General features: G+C 40.6%; 1 protein-coding gene across 2 annotated transcripts in view; it reads left to right on the forward strand.

The window, feature by feature from the left end:
* Window positions 1-24,055, forward strand: part of usp34 (ubiquitin specific peptidase 34) — an 87,833-nt gene that overhangs the window by 52,164 nt on the left and 11,614 nt on the right. Inside the window, exons 37-67 of one of the 2 annotated variants that reach the window (XM_028460957.1) lie at window positions 798-950; window positions 1,750-1,854; window positions 1,947-2,038; window positions 2,125-2,429; window positions 3,024-3,187; window positions 3,269-3,334; window positions 3,878-4,024; window positions 4,335-4,391; window positions 4,679-4,756; window positions 5,958-6,052; window positions 6,130-6,302; window positions 6,398-6,548; window positions 6,835-6,913; window positions 7,010-7,063; window positions 7,146-7,241; window positions 7,324-7,388; window positions 7,468-7,543; window positions 7,684-7,731; window positions 7,834-7,899; window positions 7,977-8,057; window positions 8,167-8,252; window positions 10,104-10,272; window positions 10,421-10,495; window positions 12,143-12,294; window positions 12,383-12,536; window positions 12,633-12,677; window positions 15,987-16,091; window positions 17,409-17,556; window positions 17,645-17,949; window positions 21,111-21,440; window positions 21,677-21,834. In XM_028460957.1, the coding sequence (XP_028316758.1) occupies window positions 798-950; window positions 1,750-1,854; window positions 1,947-2,038; window positions 2,125-2,429; window positions 3,024-3,187; window positions 3,269-3,334; window positions 3,878-4,024; window positions 4,335-4,391; window positions 4,679-4,756; window positions 5,958-6,052; window positions 6,130-6,302; window positions 6,398-6,548; window positions 6,835-6,913; window positions 7,010-7,063; window positions 7,146-7,241; window positions 7,324-7,388; window positions 7,468-7,543; window positions 7,684-7,731; window positions 7,834-7,899; window positions 7,977-8,057; window positions 8,167-8,252; window positions 10,104-10,272; window positions 10,421-10,495; window positions 12,143-12,294; window positions 12,383-12,536; window positions 12,633-12,677; window positions 15,987-16,091; window positions 17,409-17,556; window positions 17,645-17,949; window positions 21,111-21,440; window positions 21,677-21,834 (3,878 nt within the window). Of the gene's footprint in view, window positions 1-797; window positions 951-1,749; window positions 1,855-1,943; window positions 2,039-2,124; window positions 2,430-3,023; window positions 3,188-3,268; window positions 3,335-3,877; window positions 4,025-4,334; window positions 4,392-4,678; window positions 4,757-5,957; window positions 6,053-6,129; window positions 6,303-6,397; window positions 6,549-6,834; window positions 6,914-7,009; window positions 7,064-7,145; window positions 7,242-7,323; window positions 7,389-7,467; window positions 7,544-7,683; window positions 7,732-7,833; window positions 7,900-7,976; window positions 8,058-8,166; window positions 8,253-10,103; window positions 10,273-10,420; window positions 10,496-12,142; window positions 12,295-12,382; window positions 12,537-12,632; window positions 12,678-15,986; window positions 16,092-17,408; window positions 17,557-17,644; window positions 17,950-21,110; window positions 21,441-21,676; window positions 21,835-24,055 lie in introns of both variants that reach the window. The other variant, XM_028460949.1, reaches the window with a different exon arrangement.

Consider the following 24,055-nt stretch of genomic DNA (forward strand, 5'->3'; position numbering starts at 1 on the left):
TTTTTACAGCTGTGGGCTGAAGGCCAACACATGACCTATATGTGCAAAGGAGCAGAAGTCTAACCACTGGGAGCCACAGCCCACCACCTTCAGACCCATCATAGTTCTCCTCCGCATTTTAACCAGTAGTCATTCACTTGTTCCTTCGTCTTTTATCGATGAAGCGTATCTTTCAGCCCCTTGATGCAATGCGAGCCCGCTCATTGGCCCTCTGCATTGTCTTTTTCCTTCAGCAACCTGGTAGCGTGTACTATGTTCTAAGCGTGTTATTCATACGAGATTACCTGAGCCACAGCGCACGTTGACGTTACAGCATTATTAAAAAAAGCAAAATAATTACACTTGAATTTATTTCATTGAACCATGATTGTATGTTCTGTCTTTGTTGTGCTTGCCTCAGCCTTTGTAAACAATGTGTCAAGACGTCGATTCTCACTGCAAGGCAGGACCTTGTATAATAAAATTGTGGCAGACACACATTGCTTGTCCCTGGGGTGGGGGAGAAAGGGAGAAAGATGTTGCAGCCAGAATAATATTGAATTTGTACTTAAACATTAGTTTTTAATTAGTAGACATTCACGAAATCAAAACATCAGTTGTCACACAATGTAAGTAAGTAAGTAATGGATTAAAGATTACAATTTATGCTGATTAAAGCAATACCAATGAAGTATTAATATAAGATGGTCAATAAATCAGTGGTTTTAAATGATTTATGTATCTTATGTGATTTAGTCATCATGCGAGTTAGACAGGACATTCCTATTTTGTTGATATGTGTGTCTGTGTGTTTTCAGCCGGCGGTGAGGCATGAAGCATGTAATGGCCTCTACAAGCTCTCCCTATCTGGTTTGGAGGGCGGGGAGACCATTAACAGATCCTTCCTGCTGCTCGCCGCATCTACACTGCTAAAGTTCCTTCCAGACGCACAAGCCCTCAAACCTCTTGGAGTGAGTCCCACATCCACTCTCACGCACCATTTTTCTGAAATCTGAACAGTTTGGACTAATATTGTGCTTTAAGAGGACAACCCCTTTGCAAGCTATACTCTGTCTGAAGTCCTCATGGACAATGATTTGACTTAATTTGAGCTTTTCTACAATCATCCAGTCTGTTTCTGTAAGGCATTACCCTACTGATGGGCGTAAAGCTCAGTTAAATGAAAGATGTGAAAGTAACTGTATGTATGAGGCAAATTTGTAATCTGCTTTGAACATCTGGATCAATGATCCTGTAATCAAATTGCTAGACTGGTTAAGGGGTGAAGATGGAGGGCTTTTCTGATCATTATGGTTTCAGTGTAGAGTAATGGAAATGGTAAATGGACTTGATTTATATAGCGCTTTATCACCACACTGAAGCAGTCTCAAAGCGCTTTACATATCAGCTCATTCACCCAATCACTCTCACATTTACACACCAGTGGGACAGGACTGCCATGCAAGGCGCTAGTCGACCACTGGGAGCAACTTAGGGTTCAGTGTCTTGCCCAAGGACACTTCGACACATAGTCAGGTACTGGGATCGAACCCCCAACCTCTCGATCAGAAGACGACCCTCTACCACCTGAGCTGGAAATAAATTGAAGGAGCTGGTGTATTTAAGCTGTTTTCTGCAGCACAAACAATTAGGAAGTGAATCAAATTAATTGCTTTAACTGGCAAAATTTGTGATTATTGTGAGCTGAACCCTATGTGTTTGACCACAGGATTGCTACACCATTTAACATTTTCCAAAAATTGTGTTTAGCTGGAGGACTACGAAAAAGAGCCGCTTTTGAGAATGGGCTGTAAGGAGTACTTTTGGCTACTTTGCAAACTCATCGATAACATCCATGTGAAAGACACCAGCCAGGTATAAGAGCTTCACGTTCCAAAATTAAGTGTGTGCTCTAAACCAGTGGCTGTATTGAAATTTTAAGTAATGACTGTTTGAACTCACAGAAGGTCTCTCCCTCACGATCACTGGCCGGTCCCGTGCAGACCACTCTCCTGGACCTGGATGCACTTGCCCGCCACCTTGCTGATTGTATCAGAAGGTCAGATATCTTAGAGGTGTTCTTATTATAGAAAATGGTAGGGTGAGAGATTCCATCCAGCCTTTCTTCTTTCTTCCCTTCACCAGTCGAGAGATCTTGGACCAGCAGGATGGTACAATTGAAGATGACGGCCTGACAGGTCTCCTCCGTCTTGCCACAAGTGTTCTCAAACACAAGCCTCCATTTAAATTCTCGCGAGAAGGGCAGGAGTTCTTGCGTGACATCCACAACCTCCTTTTCCTGCTGCCCAGCCTGGCCGACCGCGCTCAGCCCAAGTGCAAGTCCCACGCTGCCAGGGCTGCAGCTTATGACCTATTAGTGGAAACGGTGAAGGGCTCTGTGGAAAACTACCGTCTCCTCCACAACTGGGTCATGTCCCAGCACATGCAGGGTGAGGATGCACATTTTTGAAAAACTAAAACAACAAATGTATTTTTCTTCTGTACTTGCTTTGTAAACGCTAATCATAGCATAGAAAAATAGAGATTTTACTGTAGATATTTCTATTAAAACTTTATAGATAAAAGTAAACATTTATAATTTTTTTAAAACTGTATTTAGCTTTCAAAAAAATGTGGCTGTAGCAGATGTGACACTTGTAAATAGAAGAGATACCTGTATTAGGTGCCTACGGGTAGTAATAAATTATAACCAATCATTAAAAAATAATCTGATCTGTTTACATTTTTGAAATATTTTTTTAAATGTTTTAAAAGTTCGAATTTGAACCTCAAACTTCTAAACAATGGGACTATAATTTTGATTGGATTAATTAATCTTTAAGAAAAAATAAACCTCCTGTGAAACACTTTTTAGTTTTCTGTACATTTTTTTAGAATTTAAAATGATTTTGATTTTTTTTTTTTTTTTTTATTTTTTTTTTTTTACCCCCTTCATTCTTTCTCATCAGCCATGATTGGTTTTGCTGTATATTAATGAGCTTCCTATTTTATACTAAACTTTTTTTTTTCCTGTGATTCCTCAGCTTCTCATGCTCCATACAAGTGGGACTACTGGCCCCATGATGACGTACGGGCTGAGTGCCGCTTTGTGGGCCTGACCAACCTGGGAGCAACCTGCTACCTGGCCTCTACCATCCAGCAGCTCTACATGATCCCTGAGGCCCGACAGGCCATCTTCACGGCCAAGGTCAGACTGAGACATTAAACACATAAAACAGAATTTACGAGATTATCAATCTTATCTGATTATGTTTGTGTCTGTGAGCAGTACGCTGAGGATATCAAACACAAGACAACGCTGCTAGAGCTGCAGAAGATGTTTACCTATCTGATGGTAAGATGATGAACTTGTGCAGCAAACGTAGTTTTAAATAATATTGCTTTAAAAGTTGACTCCCTTGACATTAACTTAGTGTCCTATTAGAATGATTATTGAATATGGGGTAGGCGCCTATAAGCTTTCTTGCTTCGGCCGACTCATTTTGAGTTTTCATTACTGTGTAATGATGTATTTTGTGTTCTGTAAAAATTATGAATATAAATTGCTCAAATAAACTAAACTAAACATGTTACTAAGAACAAGCCATGTTTATTAGATCAAGGATAACCTTCATCTTTTAGCGATGTGCCATATCTTCACCCTTCTACACCTGCTTATCCTATTTAGAGTTACTGGCTGCAAAGCAAGTGAGCCCATCCAAACAAATACTCCAACATAAGATCACATTCAATCTAAAATACACCCCAAATAACCAACCTTTAGATATTGCTATTCACTGATTTACCCACAGAATAGCAACATACCCTTAGAGAATATTGAGACTCCCTTGTCAGTAGTTCTTATTGCTGTTGCTCAGTCTGTTGTCTCTGTGTTCAGGAGAGTGAGAGGAAAGCATACAACCCTCGTCCCTTCTGTAAAACCTATACAATGGATAAACAGCCCCTCAACACTGGGGAGCAGAAAGACATGACAGAGTTCTTCACAGATCTCATCACTAAGATTGAGGAGATGTCCCAGGATCTGGTAAATACACACAGTTTCAAACGCTTTTCTCAAAAATAATGCTTGTTCACAAAAATAGCATGACCTAACATTTTCAAAACCTGATTTAGAGTTGTTATTGTATTTTACTACAGTTATTGTAGTTATTGCACTAAAATAGATAATGATGGAAATGTGCGTTGTACGGCAACATACATCCCCATAGGTCATAATTGTCTCAAAAAAGTTGCCTTGTTTTTTTAATCTATTTGATTATTACTAAAATAAAATAAAAAGTTTACTGCAACCCTTCTAAGTTTTTAATCAACATTTTATGTCTTTATGTCTCTAGAAAAACACAGTTAAGACTCTGTTTGGAGGCGTCATTACCAACAATGTGGTGTCATTGGTAAGACTACAGATTTTGTTTTTATTAGATTGTCTTCTTTGCATCTGTTTGAATTTATGTATTTATTTACTTTCTGCTTTTAAATCAAATATGGATCATACTGTCTTTGTAGTAATACAAGCTGTTTGCTATTAAAACAGCGTATTTTTAAACTGTCCATAAGTGGAATATGTTAAAGGCTTAGGGTAGTAACAATTAGGATTTACAGTCTGTACTGGCTGGAAGCTACTGATTTTGTCTCCTCCATGTGCCATTAAAGTAAGGGGTTTTTCCAATATTCCTAACAGGACTGCGATCACGTCAGTCAGACAGCAGAAGAGTTTTACACAGTCAGATGTCAGGTGGCAGACATGAAGAACATCTATGTGAGTATTTACGGAGAGCTTTCTGCAGCAAATAAGCAACCTGCAATTCCAAAATAACAAGCTGTGTGTTAAAGCCATGTTTATGCATATTTGTTTGCATGGAAAACTTAATCTCTCCCTCAACACACCTACTTTACTACCATGTCTGAAATTAAATACTGTATGTGGTTGTACTTGTTAATACTAGTTTCAATACCTAAGTTTGGACAGCAGTTGGCTATAAACTGGTAAACAGTGACAGGAGTTTCCAAAGGAGACATTCAATTCCATTAAGTGTCCACCATGAATTTTAATTTGCGATGAAATCTTTTGAGGTGAATTTGATTTTATTGCCAAAACTAATTACAATCAAAACTTTGAATTCGACCCACTTGAAAGAAGACTTGTTACTCAATGATTAATAGTGTTTTAAATCAAGATCATTTCTAAAAAGGAGAAATCTGTTTTATATGCTTTAGCTTCTCATCTCATCTCTCGGTGACAAAACCTACCAGAGTGTTTTGAGAAGCAAATGTCTCTCTTGAACTAAAAATTACCCAAACTGATACAGACCGACTGATCATCTGTTAAGTTTTGTTGTTGTTTTTTTGATTTTGTAATATGTTTAAAGCTGCTGAGGACGATAACCATTATTTAGTTTTTTTTAAACCAGATAATATACAGTATAGTGTAGGCTTCATAGATTAATAAATGAATTCACTCACAAACAAATGTCAAAGGTTGAAATCGCAACATTGTATTTGACTCCATCATTTTGAATCTAGTGGAGCAATGCAAAGACGGCGCTGAATCGTAAAAAAATTTTTAAGAAGTGTTTTTTTTTATTCTTAACGAGATTTCTTGTTGCTTCGCCAAACCAGGAAGACAGTGATTGGCTTGTTCTGGTTTGTTTATGGGGGTTCCCAGTGTTAGTATTAAAATCCCACCTACTAGACATTTTCCAAATGTTCATTTACAACACAGAAAGCTCTGAGAGACGGCCTGATAGTGTCAGAGCAGTCTGATAGATTCAGATCTTTTGGATGTAAATCTTGAGTTTAGAATCCTTAGAACCAAAAGTCACTGTTTTAGCTCGGTTATTGCTGCTCTTAGCTAGGTTATCCTTAATGTATTTGGTATCATACTGCTGAATTTCAACCAGTTTTACATTTTTTTCTGAGCATTAAGACTTTTGCGCCTCCACTTTTTCTTTATTTTACAGGAGTCTCTCGATGAGGTGACCATTAAGGACACTCTGGAGGGTGACAACATGTACACCTGCTCTCAATGTGGAAAGAAAGTCCGTGCAGAGAAGAGGTAGGGAGAGATCCACAAACATTCAGACTCAAAATTACAATTGCAGGGTCTGTCTTACTGTGTTCTCTCCGTCTCAGAGCGTGTTTCAAGAAACTGCCGCGCATCCTTAGCTTTAACACTATGAGGTACACATTTAACATGGTGACGATGATGAAGGAGAAGGTCAACACTCATTTTTCCTTTCCACTGCGCCTTGATATGACACCTTACACTGAGGATTTGCTCATGGGGAAAGGAGAACGCAAAGAGGGTGTGTCCTCTAGCACTCTAGATTTTTATGATGATGAAAATCAGAAGTTAAATGAATAAAGTGAAATGTATTTAATCTACCTTTGTATGTTTCAGGTTTTCGGGAAGAGGGTGAAACAAAAGACACAGAGAGTTATGAGTATGACCTTATTGGTGTCACAGTACACACGGGCACAGCAGACGGAGGCCATTACTACAGCTTCATCAGAGACATTGTGAACCCACATGCATACAAGAACAACAAATGGTGAGTGCAAGTGTAGAGAAATGGATGTTTGAGAGATCACAGGCACTCAGTCACACTGGCTGCAATTTAAAAGCATGATTAAAGAATGTAGAAAAGTGTCAGGTATTGAAGCCATTTGGAAATTAATTTGAGTAAATATTGGAGATTAACACCTAAAATTTGTGCATTAATTATCATAATTTTCAAACCCTTATTTGAAAAACAATATATGAATAACTATAAAGCTTTTCTTGCCCTGTTACCATTCAATTTCAATATTGTAAAAATAAACAAGGGGTATTTGCAGGTATCTGTTTAACGACGCAGAGGTGAAGCCCTTCGACTCGGCTCAGCTTGCCTCTGAGTGCTTTGGTGGTGAGATGACGGTACGCAGGCACATGATGACAAGTGTTGCTTCAGTGTTAGTGGTTTTTTTAATTGTTTTCTTTCTTGGTATCTCACTTACTTTTCTTACATTGCAGACTAAAACCTATGACTCTGTCACTGACAAGTTTATGGACTTCTCGTTTGAGAAGGTGAGGATAAGCTCAAATACTATGTAGTTTCTTATTAGGATTTCACCAGAATGTGACACTTAAATCTAATTTACCCTTTCAGACACACAGTGCCTACATGCTATTCTACAAAAGAGTGGAACTAGAGGAGGAAAATGGGAAAGACTTTAGTTTTGATGTTTCTCCTGATCTTCTTGAGGTAGTGCAGGTCATGTCCAAGTTCAACGATTGTTGAATCTTAAATATGTTCGTGGTAAATATTTCCAATGTCTGTATTTCAGTGGATTTGGCATGACAACATGCAGTTTCTCCAAGATAAAAACATATTTGAGCACACCTACTTTGGGTAAGTGAGTAGGTTGAATGAAAATACTTGGATAAACTTGTATAAGTTGATTTCACTGTTGTTTGTTGTTTTTCTTCAGGTTTATGTGGCAGCTCTGTAGCAGCATTCCCAACACTCTGCCAGACCCTAAAGCTATTTCCCTCATGACTGCTAAGGTAAGAATAATTGAAGGTTTGTATCATTAGAGGTGTTCTAGTGGTACTTTTTTTTTTTTTTTTTAGTTGAGTTTTTAATGAATGAATGAATGAAAGCTCATTGCAGACTTCTTTTAATGACCTTGTTTTCTTTCTTGCAGCTGAGCACATCATTTGTTCTTGAGACTTTCATTCACTCCAAGGAGAAGGTAGTGTGCGATCACTGCGTGTTACCCTTAAGACAACTGAAACAATTATACATGTGACCCAAATTAATGTGGTTTGCTTTTGTCCTGTTGTCTTATTTCCAGCCCACCATGCTACAGTGGATAGAACTATTGACCAAACAGTTCAATAACAGCCAGGCTGCCTGCGAGGTTTAAACTTAGTGACTTTTCTTTACTGTTGCAGTTTGTTTTTGAGCACCAATGAGTTTTTCCCCTTTTTATTTTAGTGGTTTTTGGATCAAATGGCGGATGACAACTGGTGGCCGATGCAAATTCTCATAAAATGCCCCAACCAAATTGTCAGACAGGTCAGTTTTACAACAAAACGTCACTAGAATTACAATTCAGTGCAATTAGAAGAGACCTCATGCAAAGCTCTGCTCATCATGAAATGAACCATTGTTTTTTTTTTTTTAGATGTTCCAGAGGTTGTGTATTCATGTCATCCAGAGACTGCGGCCAGTCCATGCTCATCTCTATCTGCAGCCTGGAATGGAGGACGGGTATGCCACTCCTCAATAACTTCAACTAAATATCTTGCTTAATTTTTCTCATCAAAAATATCATTGTATAGTATTTCTATACCATTATTTGGGGAATGTCATTCATTCCCTTCATTATTTGTTTTCTATTTTTAAGAACAAATTAAGTTTGCTTATATTAAATTATTATAAAATCCTTACAAATCTTTTTGCCATATAGAGGTGTTTAGCACAAACAAAATGCTTGCTGTGTCTGGACAATCAGATGGCTACAGAGATCCTGACAGGAGCCACGTGCCACTCACTGTCTCTTGTTTTTTTGAGCACTGAAAAATATTTAGGCTCTACATCATGGGTGTCAAACTCTGGCCCGCAGTGTAATTATATTTGGCCCACAAAGCAATACCAAATGATTACTAGGGCTGGCCCGCCAGTGCGTGGACTATTGCATACATCTGTGTGCGTTCCATAACATATCATAACGATCCCGAAAATATCCCCACATCTAGTGATGGCGTTCTCCTCCTTTCCTGCAGTTGTTTATATTTCACTCCAAGAGTTCTGAGCCGTCTGGCTCATCATTTTTTTTAAATTGTGAGTTTATAGATGGGGAGACGGAGGATCTCCTCACACAAGGACCCGGACATGACTCAAAGATGCCAGAAAGTAGAAAAAATGAAAATTAGTTTGGTTTCACAACAGACTGTTAAAAAAAAAAAAGCCACATCACAAAGTGAAGCTGCTGTAAAGGCTAGTTTCATTGTGGCAGCAGAGACCGCAAAATCAGCACGACCCTTCAATGAGGGAGAGTTTGTGAAAAAGTGCATGATGAAAGTTTGTGAACTCATTTGTCCAGAGAAAAAGCAAGCATTTCCAAATGTGAGAAGGCTGCAAAAAAAAGAGGCATACTGTATGATCTTTATTTGAATTTCATTTAAGAAACGAATGCCATTGATGTGTTTTTTTATTTGAAATTCTATTTTTTAAGTCTGCAATATTTAATTATATACTGTATAGTATTGAACTTTGCTTGTTCCAAATTCAATGTAAAGCAAAGTGTTACGGTGGAAAAAAGGAAGGTTACCTCGTTTTGACTGTAATGACACCCTCTGCGTTGGCAAGTGATGACGACCAGACTGAAGAGTTGGTGAATTAATAAAAAATGATTTTATTCTAAACTAAATAAAAGAATACAAAGTGGAAACAAAAATGGTGACCACCTGGCCAGGCGATTCAAAGACAGAGTGAGAGACACAATATTAAAACCACGTATATCTTCCCTCCTCCCCCCCTCCCCGAGAGATAGGGAGAAAGAGAGAGGGAGGAGGGGAGGACAGCAGGTGGAAAGAGAGACAGTTTCTCCTTTTGAGTCAAAACAGCCTGCTCCGTGGTATCTGGTTGGCATGGAGACGGAGGTGTGTGCGTTTTATGTGTTCGTGTGTGTGAATGGATGTGTATGGGGTGTGCTATGTGAGTGTGTGTAGCTGTCCTTGGGGTTGTTTTGGGAACTTTGGACAAGGCGTTCTGACCCGGAGTGGAAAGCAAAGTTGAAGACATGAAAAATCACACAATGGAAAGTTACACCCCAAGGCTTAAGGATTAAAAAATATGAGTAAATATATTATAAAGCATAACTAATAATTTCTCCCCAACAAAAGCAAAACTTGTTTAGACCCTTTTGAAAATGTTGTGTGAAGAAGATTATTACATAAATATCAATGATGGCCCACGACTTTGTCCACATTTTGGCCCACTGTGTATTTGAGTTTGACACCCCTGCTCTACATAAATCAGTTAAATCTAGGATATGTCAGTGTAATTGTAATAATCAAAGTTGCAGTGCACTGAGCTATCTTTCCCTTCTCTACTCAGCTCTGACGACATGGATGGTCCAGTGGAGGATATTGGCAGCCGATCCTGCGTCACGCGCTTTGTTAAAACACTCTTATCCATCATGGAGCACGGCGTCAAGCCACACAGCAAACACCTGACGGAGTACTTTGCCTTTCTCTACGAATTTGCAAAGATGGGAGAGGAAGAGGTCAGTTAGCGAGTGTTAACTTGGACACGCCCAATCAACTGTTTTCATGTTACTGCACTTCACTTGTTTGAAAATATATTTATATCTGATTTGATTGTAAACAATCAGTGTTTAGAGATTTTTTGATTGTTTACTATCCTCTCTTCAGAGTCAGTTCTTGTTGTCACTCCAAGCCATTTCAATCATGGTCCATTTCTACATGGGAACTAAAGGTCCAGAGAATGTAAGTGTATGTATGTATACATGAATATCCATGTCTAAGAGATGTAGTAAGACATTTCTTGAATAAGCCAAAACAAAGCAACACAACCAGCAGAATAAAAAATGTCATGATGCCTGCATATGTGCATCATTATTAATCATGAGATCAAATCTCTTCATCAATCATGACCCGGCCAACAATGCAGCAAAGACAGATCAAGGCATTTTGCAAAGATCAGCAAGATGTCCTTTGGAAAGGTAGAAAACCAATTATAAGCTTTAAATTTGTAATTATTATCTTATGCACAGGTTTTTTTGAGGACTGACAAACTGAAGCCTGATATATGGTTCCGTGTAAAATTGATGCTGTAGTGCTCTACGTTGACGGAGACCCCCTTGTCGTAACTTGACGTGCGCCTCTCAAATATCCTGACTAGACGTCGAGGCGACGCAGAACGCGAGAGCTGTAATTGTTTTTCTGCAAACCTCAGCCCCGGTCACTGCTTTTTCCGGTCAACATCGCCGTGTTTCAACTTTTTGCGGAGCGATACGAGAGTTGTTTCTACGGTAGATTTAGTCAACGAGAGAACTAAGACGGACGAAAAGTACCAGAGTTTTATTATTTCCTTTCATGGCTGCAGCACACGTGAAGCACCTCCAAACGGAGTCCAATCACGGACAAAAGGTATGTTTACTATTATTATTGCTACTCTGCATCATTTCTGTACCTACAGTGTGTTTGTGTGTGTATTTCATTAACAGTAAACAATGACTGACATTCTGTGGAGGCTGCCAGATGAGGAGACATGACATTATCTTTAAAGAGCCGCCCCGTTCCCAACTCGCCGCTTCCCTAACTGCGTTTTCTCTGCGGTACGGCGGGTCTGGGCCCCCTTGCCCACGTTGTAACTGGGGCAGTCGACAGTGCGGTCGATACACTTTTATACTTTGTGTTGCATATGTTTATATTGAAAAATAAAACACACGTTTTGAAACTGTTGTTTTCATGTTTGTGTCCAACAAAACACACGTGGTTAGGTAGGTAAGTAATAATCTAGAAATAAATTACATTTTAAGATGCTTAAAAAACATAAAACATTGTTTTCTGTGACAGAAAGATAAACGAGGGCTTTTTAATGCTCCTCTGAAACACACACACACAATCCCCTTGCGACATGGCGGCCAATCGCATAGCGATGCGTTCCCTCGACGTAGAAGTACAGTTGGCCAAAACTGCGCCACTTTCACCGTGTAGATCAGGGGTGTCGAACTCCAGTCCTCGAGGGCCGGATTCCTCAGACTTTTAGATGTGTCCCTGCTCCAACACACCTGAATCAAATGAATGGCTCGTTTTCATGCTTCTGCAGCGCTTGATCACAACACATTGGTCTCCACCAGGAGTGTTTGAGTAGGGACACATCTAAAAGTCTCAGGAATCCGGCCCTCGAGGACTGGAGTTTGACACCCCTGGTGTAGATCCTGGAGCAGAACCATATACCAGGCTTAAATATCAGCACTCAATAGTATTGAAACTGAAACTGTTTATTATCAAGTTTGTTTAGATGATGATACAGTAACCTGGTTCTAATGTTTATTTGTTAATTTATGGACTATATAGGGTCACACTTGGGAATAGTGTGACAATGCTAATGTGGTTCTCCATCCTTAGCCTCAGGTGGAGGTTCTGTCAGAGGAAGAAGGAGAAGAGGAAGATGAGGAGGAGGACATTTTATCTCTGGCAGAGGAGAAATATCGTCCTGCTGCTCTGGAGAAGATGATTGCACTTATTGCTCTGCTTGTAGAACAGTCTCGGTCTGAGAGGTACTAAGCATGGCGAAATGATAATGTTGCAAAAAGATATCGGAGTAAATAATGAAGTTTTCATCTCCCTTTTTTTATTCTTGTTCAGACATCTAACACTGTCCCAAAGTGACCTGGCAGCACTCACAGGAGGAAAGGGCTTCCCCTTCCTCTTCCAACACATCAGAGATGGCATCAACATCAGACAGACATGCAACCTAATATTCAGCCTCTGTCGCTATAACAACCGGCTGGCTGAACATGTGCGTTTATTGAACACAAGGACTCAAATGGCTAATTCGCGAGTTGTAAATATCTCTATGAAAAGCTCCTGACTTGTGTGCTTCTTCTCTCTGCAGATTGTTTCAATGCTCTTCACCTCCATTGCAAAACTGACCCCTGAGGTAAGCAGTTTTTTTTAGTGTAACAAGTGGTGTCCTGTAATACCCCGTGTTGCAGTGATGTATTCATAGATTTACTCAAATTTTAATTGTAGGCCTCCTCACTAAAACTTCAGTTCATTGATTTCATCCATTTATATAGATGATTGGATTATTGTTATGATTACACTTGTGCAAGACATGTCCTAGTGTGTTTTAATTACTTCTTGGTCAATAAACTGTGACACTTCACTACAGGCACTAATGACATAATAGCCACAAGCTAAAAAAAAAAATAGGGCATGTAATTTTCAAACTCCTGCAATAAAGTTTGACAGAACCCAAATTCCTCTCTTTGCTGGAACAAATAAATAATGCTTGGACACTTTGTTTTTTTAATGGTAGTGACTGATGTTGGCAGCTGTTCACCCAGGAAACTCGCTCACAGCACCTTCACAGTAGCCTCAGTCTCCTCCCCCTCAGCTTTTAAGGTCATGGCCCAGGTCACGCCAAACCCCTTTTTAGGATCCAAGATGGACCGATTCCTAGTGTCTCCGCCAGATTGGAATTTTCCATTTCCTCTGGAAACATATACAGTACATGCATGTTAAAACACAACAGTATTTCAAATTTCCATTCAACTGATTTTTAAAACACTTCCCTCAATCCTGCAACAACCCGGCCTGAGCTGTGGAGGGGGAGCTGAGAACTGTCTGTAAAGTCCTGTGCCGATGTAGTAACCTAAAGAAAAAAACAAAGGAGGAAAAAAACTCATAACCCAGTCAGTCTTCTTTACAGTATATGTTTTAAACTTAAAGAGTAACTAAACCCCAAACCCACTTTTTTCTGTTTATTTATATGTATTTGGGTATTAAGTAGTGGTGTTGATTGATCCTAGTCCAACTTTTAACCGTTTAGTAAAAGTATTTGAATTTTGTGTATTTTGTTGTAAAATGTAAGAGTGACTGCCCTCTAAGGCGTTATTATTATTCAGCTATTACAATTCAATAAAATTTTGCTATTGGCTTATATAGATTCTATGGTGTCATTTGGACCATTGTGCGTCACCTAGCACTGTTGGCCCCGCCCCTCCTTTAAAAGGTTGGAGGACAGTCTAGTTTTTCTCCTCTCATAACCCTCAGTGAGCATTGATTGACAGCTCCATGTGGAATGCCGTTCTGCTGCTGGGATCTTTGTGATATTGTGCTTCTACAAAGAACAGATTCTGGTCTAATCAAAGAGCTGATCAAGCTATGTGTGCATGTACAGACACATTGTGTCCGTATCCCCGTCTGTCCCTGCGTGTGCGCGGACGTGGATTTACTGTGAATGCTATGGTGTATGTGGGGTTGTGTGTGCATGGGGGGGGCTTCACGTTAGAGTTGTGTGTGCCTGTGATTATTGTGACAAAGCTCAGCTGTGCACTCATTGTGCAGCAATGTGGGGCTTCAAGAGTAACGCCCATAATCAAGCCATTTTTTTAATTTCCCCCCTAGTGGCTGGTCATCAAAAACCTGAAGGCTTAGTTGCACTTCAAATTAAATTATCTTTTGTGAATGCACATGATCTCACTCTACCGCATCCAGGAAATTTCTTCTAAATTTTCAATCAATCAGCAACACTACTTTATACCTAAAACTAGGGATGTAACGATTAATCGTAAGGCAGTTAAAAATCGATTCATAGGTATCACGATTCACACCGATACTGTGAAAATTGAATTGCAGTACTTTTTTTAACCAGCGCTATCCAGAAGTGCAGCGGGCGGAATCTGCTAATACTTTCTTTCTGGCCGCCTTCTACTCTTAGATATGTTCATAAATGATTCCTTACCCCTTTAGCACCAAAATAAGATCTGTGATATTACGTGATCTGTAAAAGTCACGTTTTTCTATTAGCTCTGTCTGCTAGCACAACATCTTTTCTTCACTGCAAGATATCTGCATGCCAACCAACGACTGGGTTACCAGCGCCCTCTGCTGGTCCAAACAAATATCGACCTAAATACAGTGAAAAGAAAAAAAATTTTAAGTCCAATTGTTATTGCACAAAATACATTTTCAGTTGCACTTTTAAAAAGAACTATTATGCAATTTTGCATTGTTTACTATAGAACCAGAATTTAAATTAATAGGCTTCTTCATTTGTATTATTCCTTTATTTATTTCATTCAAGATTTATTTTTAGTTAAATTGTATTGTTTTGAATAGTTTATCAAGGGATTCTTTTGACAATGAAAAATTAAAGGAAAACAGAATAGTTTTTTATAGTTTTTTCCCCCAAAAAAATAAAGGAATATTTTTCAGTCATTTTTCTACAGTCCCATTTTGAAAAATAAATCGTGAGAATCGTATCGTGAACCCAGTATCATGAATCGAATTGTATCGGGAGTTGAGTGAATCGTTACATCCCTACCTAAAACCATTTATTTTCATCGGAAATGCAGGGGAATTTGGGTTCAGTTATCCTTTGATATTTTTTTTTTTGTTACCTGACACCTCTTTAATAAATGTCGCCCGTCATAAGCGAGTCATTGTGCAAATGTTCTCACAAACCCAGGGTCTGTCACAGAATGCTTCCATGATACATATACTGGGTTGCTTCACGCTAAGAATGTGTAGCACACAGACATTGTGGGTATTGTAGTAACAAATTCTCTGTTGATACTTACTAATATTATTTTTAAAGTCTGTTTGAAAAGTGAAATCTGACTGTATTTTTAAGCCAACAAGACTAGATAATCTAGTTTCACTGATGTAGGAGGTTGGAAACCGCTTTAACTTGATCAAAGAGGTGGGATCTTTGAACACTACTTTAAGTTGCCATCAGGTTTTGACCGGTTGACAGTTGTCGACACCACACAGTTGGAGTAAAGCAATCTTTTTTGCTTTTGTTTATTAAACGACAAATCCTATCATAGTTTGCACTCGTTACCAAACAATTTGTTTCCAAACAGTTCAGACAGAGCAGGCGATGGAACCTCCCTTACCCCAGCCATCACATCTCTGGGATGCGCTGCATTTATAGCCTGGTGCAGTCAGGCAACAAAATTACAAAATCCAGGTTGTCATCTGTGTAAAACAACACTTTAGCTTCACAATGTACTCCGTAAACACCTTTTGTCGCAGAGGCTGGGTGTATCTGGGTATTTGCTTGTATTTAGGAAATTAAGTGAACACAGCAGGATTCAACAAAAGCTGCATGTTTACAGCAGCTGTAATGACTCTAATCTGGCTTTTGTAGGAGCCCAAGTTGGAATAAGTAAAAAAAAAAATGTAATAAACAATGTTTGTTAAAACATGTCACTAAAAACTGTTTATTTATTCCCATCAGGCTGCCAATCCTTTCTTTAAACTGCTGACAATGTTAATGGAGTTTGCAGGAGGACCACCAGGGATGCCCTCATTTGCCTCCTACATCCTCCAGAGGATCTGGGAAGTAAGTACAATAATTCTCACATAAATTCCTCAAAAATCACTGATTGTTGTAAAGCTAAGAAAATGTTTTATTCTACTTGCAACATGTATGTTAAAGTCCACTTGGTTAGGTTTTGTTATAAGAAGTTTCTACCAGAATATTCCACACAGAAACAGGGTTTTCACCAGGAATTTTTGACAGCATAGGGGGATCGTGTGACTAGCGACCGTGGAAAATTCTCTGAGATCCAAATTTAGTAAAGTAAAAGCTAAAGTTGGGGTTTTTGTTGTTTTTATCTTTGTTACTGCCTTACTTTAAAACTAAAAGTTATTTGTTGAATTGGTGAAGGCTCATGAAGAATGTACAGTAGTTGGAGAGTTAGTCAAGCTTGGCATAGGTCCACCACTAATGAATACTAGAGACAAGAAATAACATTTAATTCAAAAGACTGATTCCAAGATGCGCTTTTCAAATTGAAATGAGGTATTATGTGGGACCTGGAGTAATATTGGTACAAACACACACACACACACACGGAGGACGCACACACACACACACACACACACACACACACACACACACACACACACACGCACACACACACACACGGAGGATGCACACAGTAGAGCTTTAATTGGGATGAAAAAGAAAGACCTGGCCGTAGAGAACACGGCCCGAACTTGTCCGACCAGAATGAAGCAGATGTCTTTTTAAGTCCGAACACGTTTCAATCAGTGTGCATGTAGAATTATCCGTTGTGAGTTATAAACATGACAAGCAGCTTCACGTGCTGCTACACGCTACGTACGTTGAAGCACACTGTTTATATTGGATGTTAATTATGGTTACCAAGCAGAGGAAGCACACAGGCAGCTAAGTGGCTACAGGGGTCCTTGGGGTCTTCAGGTATAGACGGCAGGAGTCGAGCAAATCGCCTGTATTAAATAGACATGATTTATGTGTTTCTGGGTTATGCAGATTAAAAAGGTAGGTTAAACAACCCATGCATACCTGGAAGTCCTTTTTGTGTCCAAGTGTGCACCAATTATAATGACGGTACCGATTTAAAAAAAAAAAAAAAAAAAAAAAAAAAAAAAAAGGGAATCAACAACAGAAAATCCTCCCTATGTTGCTGAAAATGGAGCATTAGATGCGCCATCGCTCCATAGGGGAGCAAAATTACATTAGGGCCCCTACGCTCGACAGACGAAAACCCTGAGAATATTAAAACAAATCTCAATTAAAATGCATGATGGCCATTTAAAAACAATATGAAACAATTTAGCTGTTACAACTGATATTTTTTCTACCCCTTTTTACTTTTGTGTGTGTCATTAGGTGATTGAGTACAATCCGTCCCAGTGTCTGGACTGGCTGGCTGTCCAGACTCCACGGAACAAGCTGGCCCACAGCTGGGTGCTGCAGAATATGGAGAACTGGGTAGAACGCTTCTTGTTGGCTCACAACTACCCCCGAGTTCGCACATGTAAGCAGCTGAGTTGGTTGGCGTTGAGGTGGATAAAATGGGTGGTTTGTTGCAGACCTTCATACAACCTTGTGTCTCCTCCCTCCAGCGGCTGCGTACCTCCTGGTCTCTCTCATCCCCAGCAACTCGTTCCGTCAGATGTTCCGCTCCACACGCTCCCTCCACTTCCCAACTCGGGAGCTGCCATTGTCACCTGACACCACTGTGGTCCTCCACCAGGTCTACAACCTGCTGCTGGGGCTGCTAGGCCGTGCCAAGCTCTATGTGGATGCCAGTGTGCATGGTACCACCAAGCTAGTGCAGTACTTCAGCTTTATGACCTACTGCCTCATCTCAAAAACTGAGAAGCTCATGTTCTCTGGGTACTTCATGGATCTTTGGAATCTCTTTCAGGTAAGTCTCAGGCCCCTATTTTGCCCCAATCATGCGTAGTGGTCAAAATGCAGGCTTTTGCTCCCCAAACTTTTAGGCGTGTCTCTAAGCCTACATTATCACTGCAGGCAAATGCGACTCAAATTCGATCTTTTTGCCCATATGCGACCCCTATGCGATCGGTTAAAGACAGTCTAAGCAGCACAATTACAATTTTTCAAAATCCCATCCAGGTTACTTTCATATGTGGTCCTATATTCAAGACGTATCTGATTTTTTGCAATGCGACTGCAGTCTGTATGGCCGAGGCGCTTTCTATGCGTCATCATCATGTGAAAACATCATCATTCTGAGTCCCAGGAGAAGCTGCCTCCGCATCCAAACAGTTCGTCGTAAAAACTTAGCAGCCTTTACACTGTAAATGGCTAGAGCTATGAACCTGGCTCTCTTCTTTTTCAGTCTCCCTAAAGTTATGAAGTGCTGGCTTCTGTCCTTCACTGGACGGCTCTATATTTACTTCCGTAAACACCGCACGTGCCTGCAGGGTCATGGGTCATCTTAGGACCTCTTTGTGCATGCAGCTAACTTCAGGGTTGCATACCGTTCATACTCCAAATTGATTGAAAAAGCATTTAATATGTAATATGAACGATCACACAAAAAAATCGGATCTTCAGAAAAAATCTGAATTATACATTAAGACCTGCAGTGTGAACGTAGTGTAAGAGTGCTTTCACACATAACTCTTTGAGTCACACCGTGCTTCGTTTCCTTGGATGGTCTGGTCTTTTTGCAATAGTGTGAAAGCTCACTAGAAGTGAAGCATGGTGCGGTTTTTATTTATTTATTCATTGGTTTATTTAACAGGGACAGTGTTTATTAATATCCATACAGAACATGTACCAGATTTAGCCAGAAGGATATTTTTCATCTGTAGTCCCTGCATCATGTGGGTAAGCAAACCAGGACCAAATATAGGACATTATTGAAACGCAATTGTGACAGAGCAACTTCATCAGTGACTAGATACAGCAATCGCACAAACTATCGTTGTGGCAACAGGCACGTGCGCACACACTCACACCCAGCACTCCTGCAGGCAAAACACAAACATCCATCCATCTATCTATCCATTTTCAGACCCGCTTTGTCAGCACACAAACATGTCCTCACCCCCTTCCGTAATACTCCCCCATCGTTAATTTATTTCACTTCACTCTCTTCCCCAAACTGTTCACATGGTCAGCGATGGCTGCACACGTGACTGATTTATGTTTTTCCTGAGCATTAGGGATGTAACGATTCACTCAACTCCCGATACGATTCGATTCACGATACTGTGTTCACGATACGATTTTCTCAAGGATTTATTTTACAAAATGGGACTGTAGACAAATGATGACTGAAAAATATTCCTTTATTTTTTTGGGGAAAATACTGTACTATTTTCCTTTTATTTTTCATTGTCAAAAGAATCCCTTGATAAACTATTCAAAACAATGCAATTTAACTAAAGATAAATCTTGAATGAAATAAATAAAGGAATAATACAAATGAAGAAGAAGCCCATTAATTTAAATTCTGGTTCTATAGTAAACAATTCAAAACTACATAATAGTAATTTTTCTTTTTAAAAGTGCAACTGAAAATGTATTTTGTGCCTTAACAATTGGACTTTTAAAAAAAAAAAAGAAAACAGTCATTTTACTGTATTTATGTCAGATATTTGTTTGGACCAGCAGAGGGCGCTGGTCACCCAATGGTCGGTTGGCATGCAGTTATTCCACCAGTGAAGAAGAGATGCTATGCTAGCAGACAGAGCTAATAGAAAAACGTGACTTTTACAGATATTCACGTAATATTACAGATATTCTTTCGGTGCTAAAGGGGTAAAGAATCATTTATGAGCATGTTTAACAGTAAATGGCGGCCAGAAAGAAAGTAGTAGCAGATTCCGGCCGCCACGTCCGCTTCTGGAAGGATTAACATATAGCGCCCTCTGCTGTTTAAAAAAAGTACTGCGATTCAATTTTCAGAGCATCGATGTGAACCGTGGTACCTATGAATCGATTTTTAACTGCCTTACGATTAATCGTTACATCCCTACTGAGCATACATTCAAACATCTTCACACATTTTACCTCCTTACCGGTGGCATGACGGAGTGGTATCAGGTGTGTTTATGTAGTGCATTTACCGCAGGTTGTGGGATCGTGTGATTATGGGTTATTTTGAATTATTATTAATTACGTTTCTGGGGGGTATGTTTTAGGATTTCCTTTGGAAAATATAGGAAGACAGACCAAATATAGGATGTGATGGCGCAGCTCAGTCAGTGACAGGGCTGTCGTATATTCGTGAATGCGCTGATGCGTCCTGCAGCAACACACAAACATACATGACACACAATGTCCACACTCAATGTGATTATTGGTTATTTTGAAAATGTATTTTACTGACAGAAGTATTGTTTTTGTCTTTGGAGGCTGAAGTATTCTGTCCAATAAGCGAGCAACCGTTTTGCCCACGTGATGTTGTTTAGAAAGTTTAGTGCGCTTGGCAAGGAGCAGTGTGAAAGCGGAGCAGACCAAATTAAAATGCAACAATGTTGCAGATTCATCGCCTGAACCGTACAGAGTCCACCGGACTATATGTGTGAAAGCATCCTAAAATTCAGGCGTTGTGTAGAGATTTAACTTGAAGTTCAGTTGGAGGGCAGCACGGAGCACCATGCTACGATAAGGGACTTTGTTCCATGCTCCACACAATGCTAGTGTTCACCTGCATAAACAAGTTTTTAAACAACTGCGTTTTTACCACACAGAGGGCATGGTGCAGTATGTGTGTGCGACTCAGCTGTGTTAGCCTGCAGTGTCCAAGGAAAGCTTCCCCTCTCAGCTAACTTTCACAGATTCAAATTGACATTTCTTAATGGATTTTGTTAAGTTTCAGCTATATGCACAACAGATGAGGCAGGCTGCACACAAGAGCTCACAGTGCAGCCTGGCTGCAGACGTCAATGAAAGGAGAAAAAAAAGACAACCTAAAGGAGTGATTATTGATTGAGCGTCAACATTACAGGCACCACCGTTGTGTTGTTTTGTGTCATGTACTTTTAAACAGTTTCTAATATATATCTGTATATGATGAGACTGTTTTTTGTTTTTTATTTTTTTTTTCAGCCCAAACTGTCCGAGCCCGCCATTGCTACCAACCACAATAAACAGGCCCTGCTATCTTTCTGGTATAATGTGTGTGTGGACTGTCCGGAGAATGTTCGGCTTGTGGTGCAGAACCCTGGAGTAACCAAGAACATTGCTTTTAACTACATCCTGGCTGATCACGACGACCAGGAAGTGGTGCTGTTCAATCGCGGCATGCTGCCGGCATACTATGGCATTCTGCGCATGTGCTGTGAGCAATCACCTGCCTTCACTCGCCAGCTGGCGTCACACCAAAACATTCAGTGGGCTTTCAAGAATCTGACGCCACATGCCAGCCAGTATCCGGGAGTGAGTAGATGTCCAGATAAGGCGAAGAAAAAGAAATTGTGTTCTGCCTAGGATTTCTTTTTACATTTGTGATGTCTAACTCAAAAATGTTGGATAATGATAAAATATATTTCACCTAACAGTGATCTCCTAAGCTCATGTCACTAAGTATTTAAATGTAATTTTTTTGTGCTTGACTTTGGTTAAAATATCATTCATTCTTGTCTGTGCATATGTATCACCATTACCGTCTGGAGGCTGTGGAGGAGCTGTTCAACCTCATGCAGCTGTTTGTGGCACTGCGAGCAGATATGAGAGAAGAAGAGGTGGAGGACGTTAAACAGTTCAAAAAGACAACCATTAACTGCTACTTGCGCTGCCTGGATGGACGCTCCTGCTGGACCACACTTATCAGGCAGGGACACAGACACATGCACAGGCTTGCACATATATTAATAACAGTAATACATTTTATTTTGAAAGCGCTTTTACGGGTGCTCAAAGACACTTAACAAAGATGAAACATCAGAGACATGAATAGAAGGAATATATGTATGTATGTGTGTATATATATAAAATATCAGAATCAGAATCAGAAATGTTTTATTTGCCATGTACAGTTTTAAGGACAGTACAAGGAATTTGACTTGGTGGTTGGTGCACAAAAACAAGCAACAAAAAGAAATAAAAACAAAACAACAAAGAACAACGAACAACCCAGCAACAATAATAATAATAATAATGATAAATATAAAGGATGAGGGATAAATAAAGAATAGATAAAGAATAAAGGATAAATAGGATAAATATAAATATATATATACAGTGCAGCAGATATCAAGCTGGTGGAGGTGGTGATCGGGTGGGGGGGGGGGTTCAGTGGGTGACTTGGGGTGTGTTCATGTGGATGGTGGCAGAGGGAAAGAAGCTGTTTTTGTGTCTGGAGGTTCTGGTCCTGATGGACCGAAACCTCCTACCAGAAGGGAGAGATTGAAACAGTTTATGACCGGGGTGGGAGGGGTCGGCCACAATCTTTCCTGCACGCCTCAAAATCCTGGAGGCGTACAGGTCCTGGAGGGAGGGCAGATTGCAGCCGATGACCTTCTCTGCTGAGTGGATGATACGCTGCAGTCTGGCCTTGTCCTTGGCCGTAGCTGCAGCGTACCAAATGGTGATGGAGGAGCAGAGGATGGACTGGATGCTGGAGCTGTAGAAGTTCACCATCATCTTTGTTGGCAGACTGAACTTCTTCAGCTGCCGCAGAAAGTACATCCTCTGCTGAGCTTTTTTGATAAGGGAGCTGATGTTCAGCTCCCACTTGAGGTCCTGAGTGATGATGGTCCCCAGGAAGCAGAAGTACTCTACAGAGCTCACTGTAGAGTCTCCCAGGGTGAGGGGGGCTGGGTTCTTCCTGAAGTCTGCTATCATCTCCACTGTCTTTAAAGCATTGAGCTCCAGGTTGTTCTGGCTGCACCAGGACACCAGCCGGTCTGTCTCCCACCTGTAGTCAGACTCGTCTCCATCAGCGATGAGACCGATGATGGTCGTGTCGTCTGCAAACTTCAGGAGTTTGACCGACTGGTGAGAGGAGGTGCAGCTGTTGGTGTACAGGGAGAAGAGCAGAGGAGAAAGAACACAGCCCTGAGGAGATCCAGTGCTGATGGTCCGGGGAGCAGAGATGGTTTTTCCCAGCTTCACGTGCTGCTTCCTGTCAGACAGGAAGTCTGTGATCCACCTGCAGGTGGAGTCTGGCACGTTCAGCTGGGAAAGCTTGTCCTGAAGGAGAGCTGGGATTATTGTATTAAAAGCAGAGCTGAAGTCCACAAACAGGATCCTGGCGTAGGAGCCTGGGGAGTCCAGGTGCTGGAGGATGAAGTGGAGAGCCAGGTTTACAGCATCGTCTACGGACCTGTTGGATCTGTAGGCAAACTGCAGGGGGTCCAGGTGGGGGTCGGTGATGTCCTTGATGTGGGAGAGCATGAGGCGTTCAAAGGACTTCATGACCACAGATGTCAGAGCGATGGGTCTGTAGTCATTAAGTCCTGTGATCCTCAGCTTTTTAGGGACAGGAACGATGGTGGAGGCCTTAAAACAGGCTGGTACGGTGCATGTCTCCAGTGAGGTGTTAAAAATGTCTGTGAACACTGGAGACAGCTGATCAGCACAGTGCTTTAAGGTAGAAGGAGAGACAGAGTCCGGTCCACAAGCCTTACGGGGGTTTTGTCTCCTGAAAAGTCTATTCACATCTCTCTCTTTGATGGAGAAAGGTGTCTCTGTAGGAGGGGGGGAGGAGGGGGGGAAGATAGGGGAGAGAGCCTCTGTAGGCAGCTGGGGTGAAACTGTAGCTTTGATGTGGGGGGTGAAGGTGTTGGAGTGAGGCTGGTCAGAGGTGTGAGGGGGGTTGGAGTCAGGTCTGTCCCATTGTCTGTCAAATCTACAATAGAAGTTATTCAGACTGTTGGCCAGGCAGAGGTCGTTAGCAGCAGCAGGGGCTCTGGGCTTTTAGTTTGTAATTTGCCTGAGCCCTCTCCAGACAGAAGCCGAGTCATTTGCAGAGAACTGGTGTTGTAACTTCTCTGAGTACAAACGTTTGGCTTTTCTCACCTCCTTTTCAAACGTGTACTTCGACTCTCTGT

The sequence above is a fragment of the Gouania willdenowi genome, chromosome 1 (assembly GCF_900634775.1).
Source record: "Gouania willdenowi chromosome 1, fGouWil2.1, whole genome shotgun sequence".
Classification (NCBI taxonomy): domain Eukaryota; kingdom Metazoa; phylum Chordata; class Actinopteri; order Blenniiformes; family Gobiesocidae; genus Gouania; species Gouania willdenowi.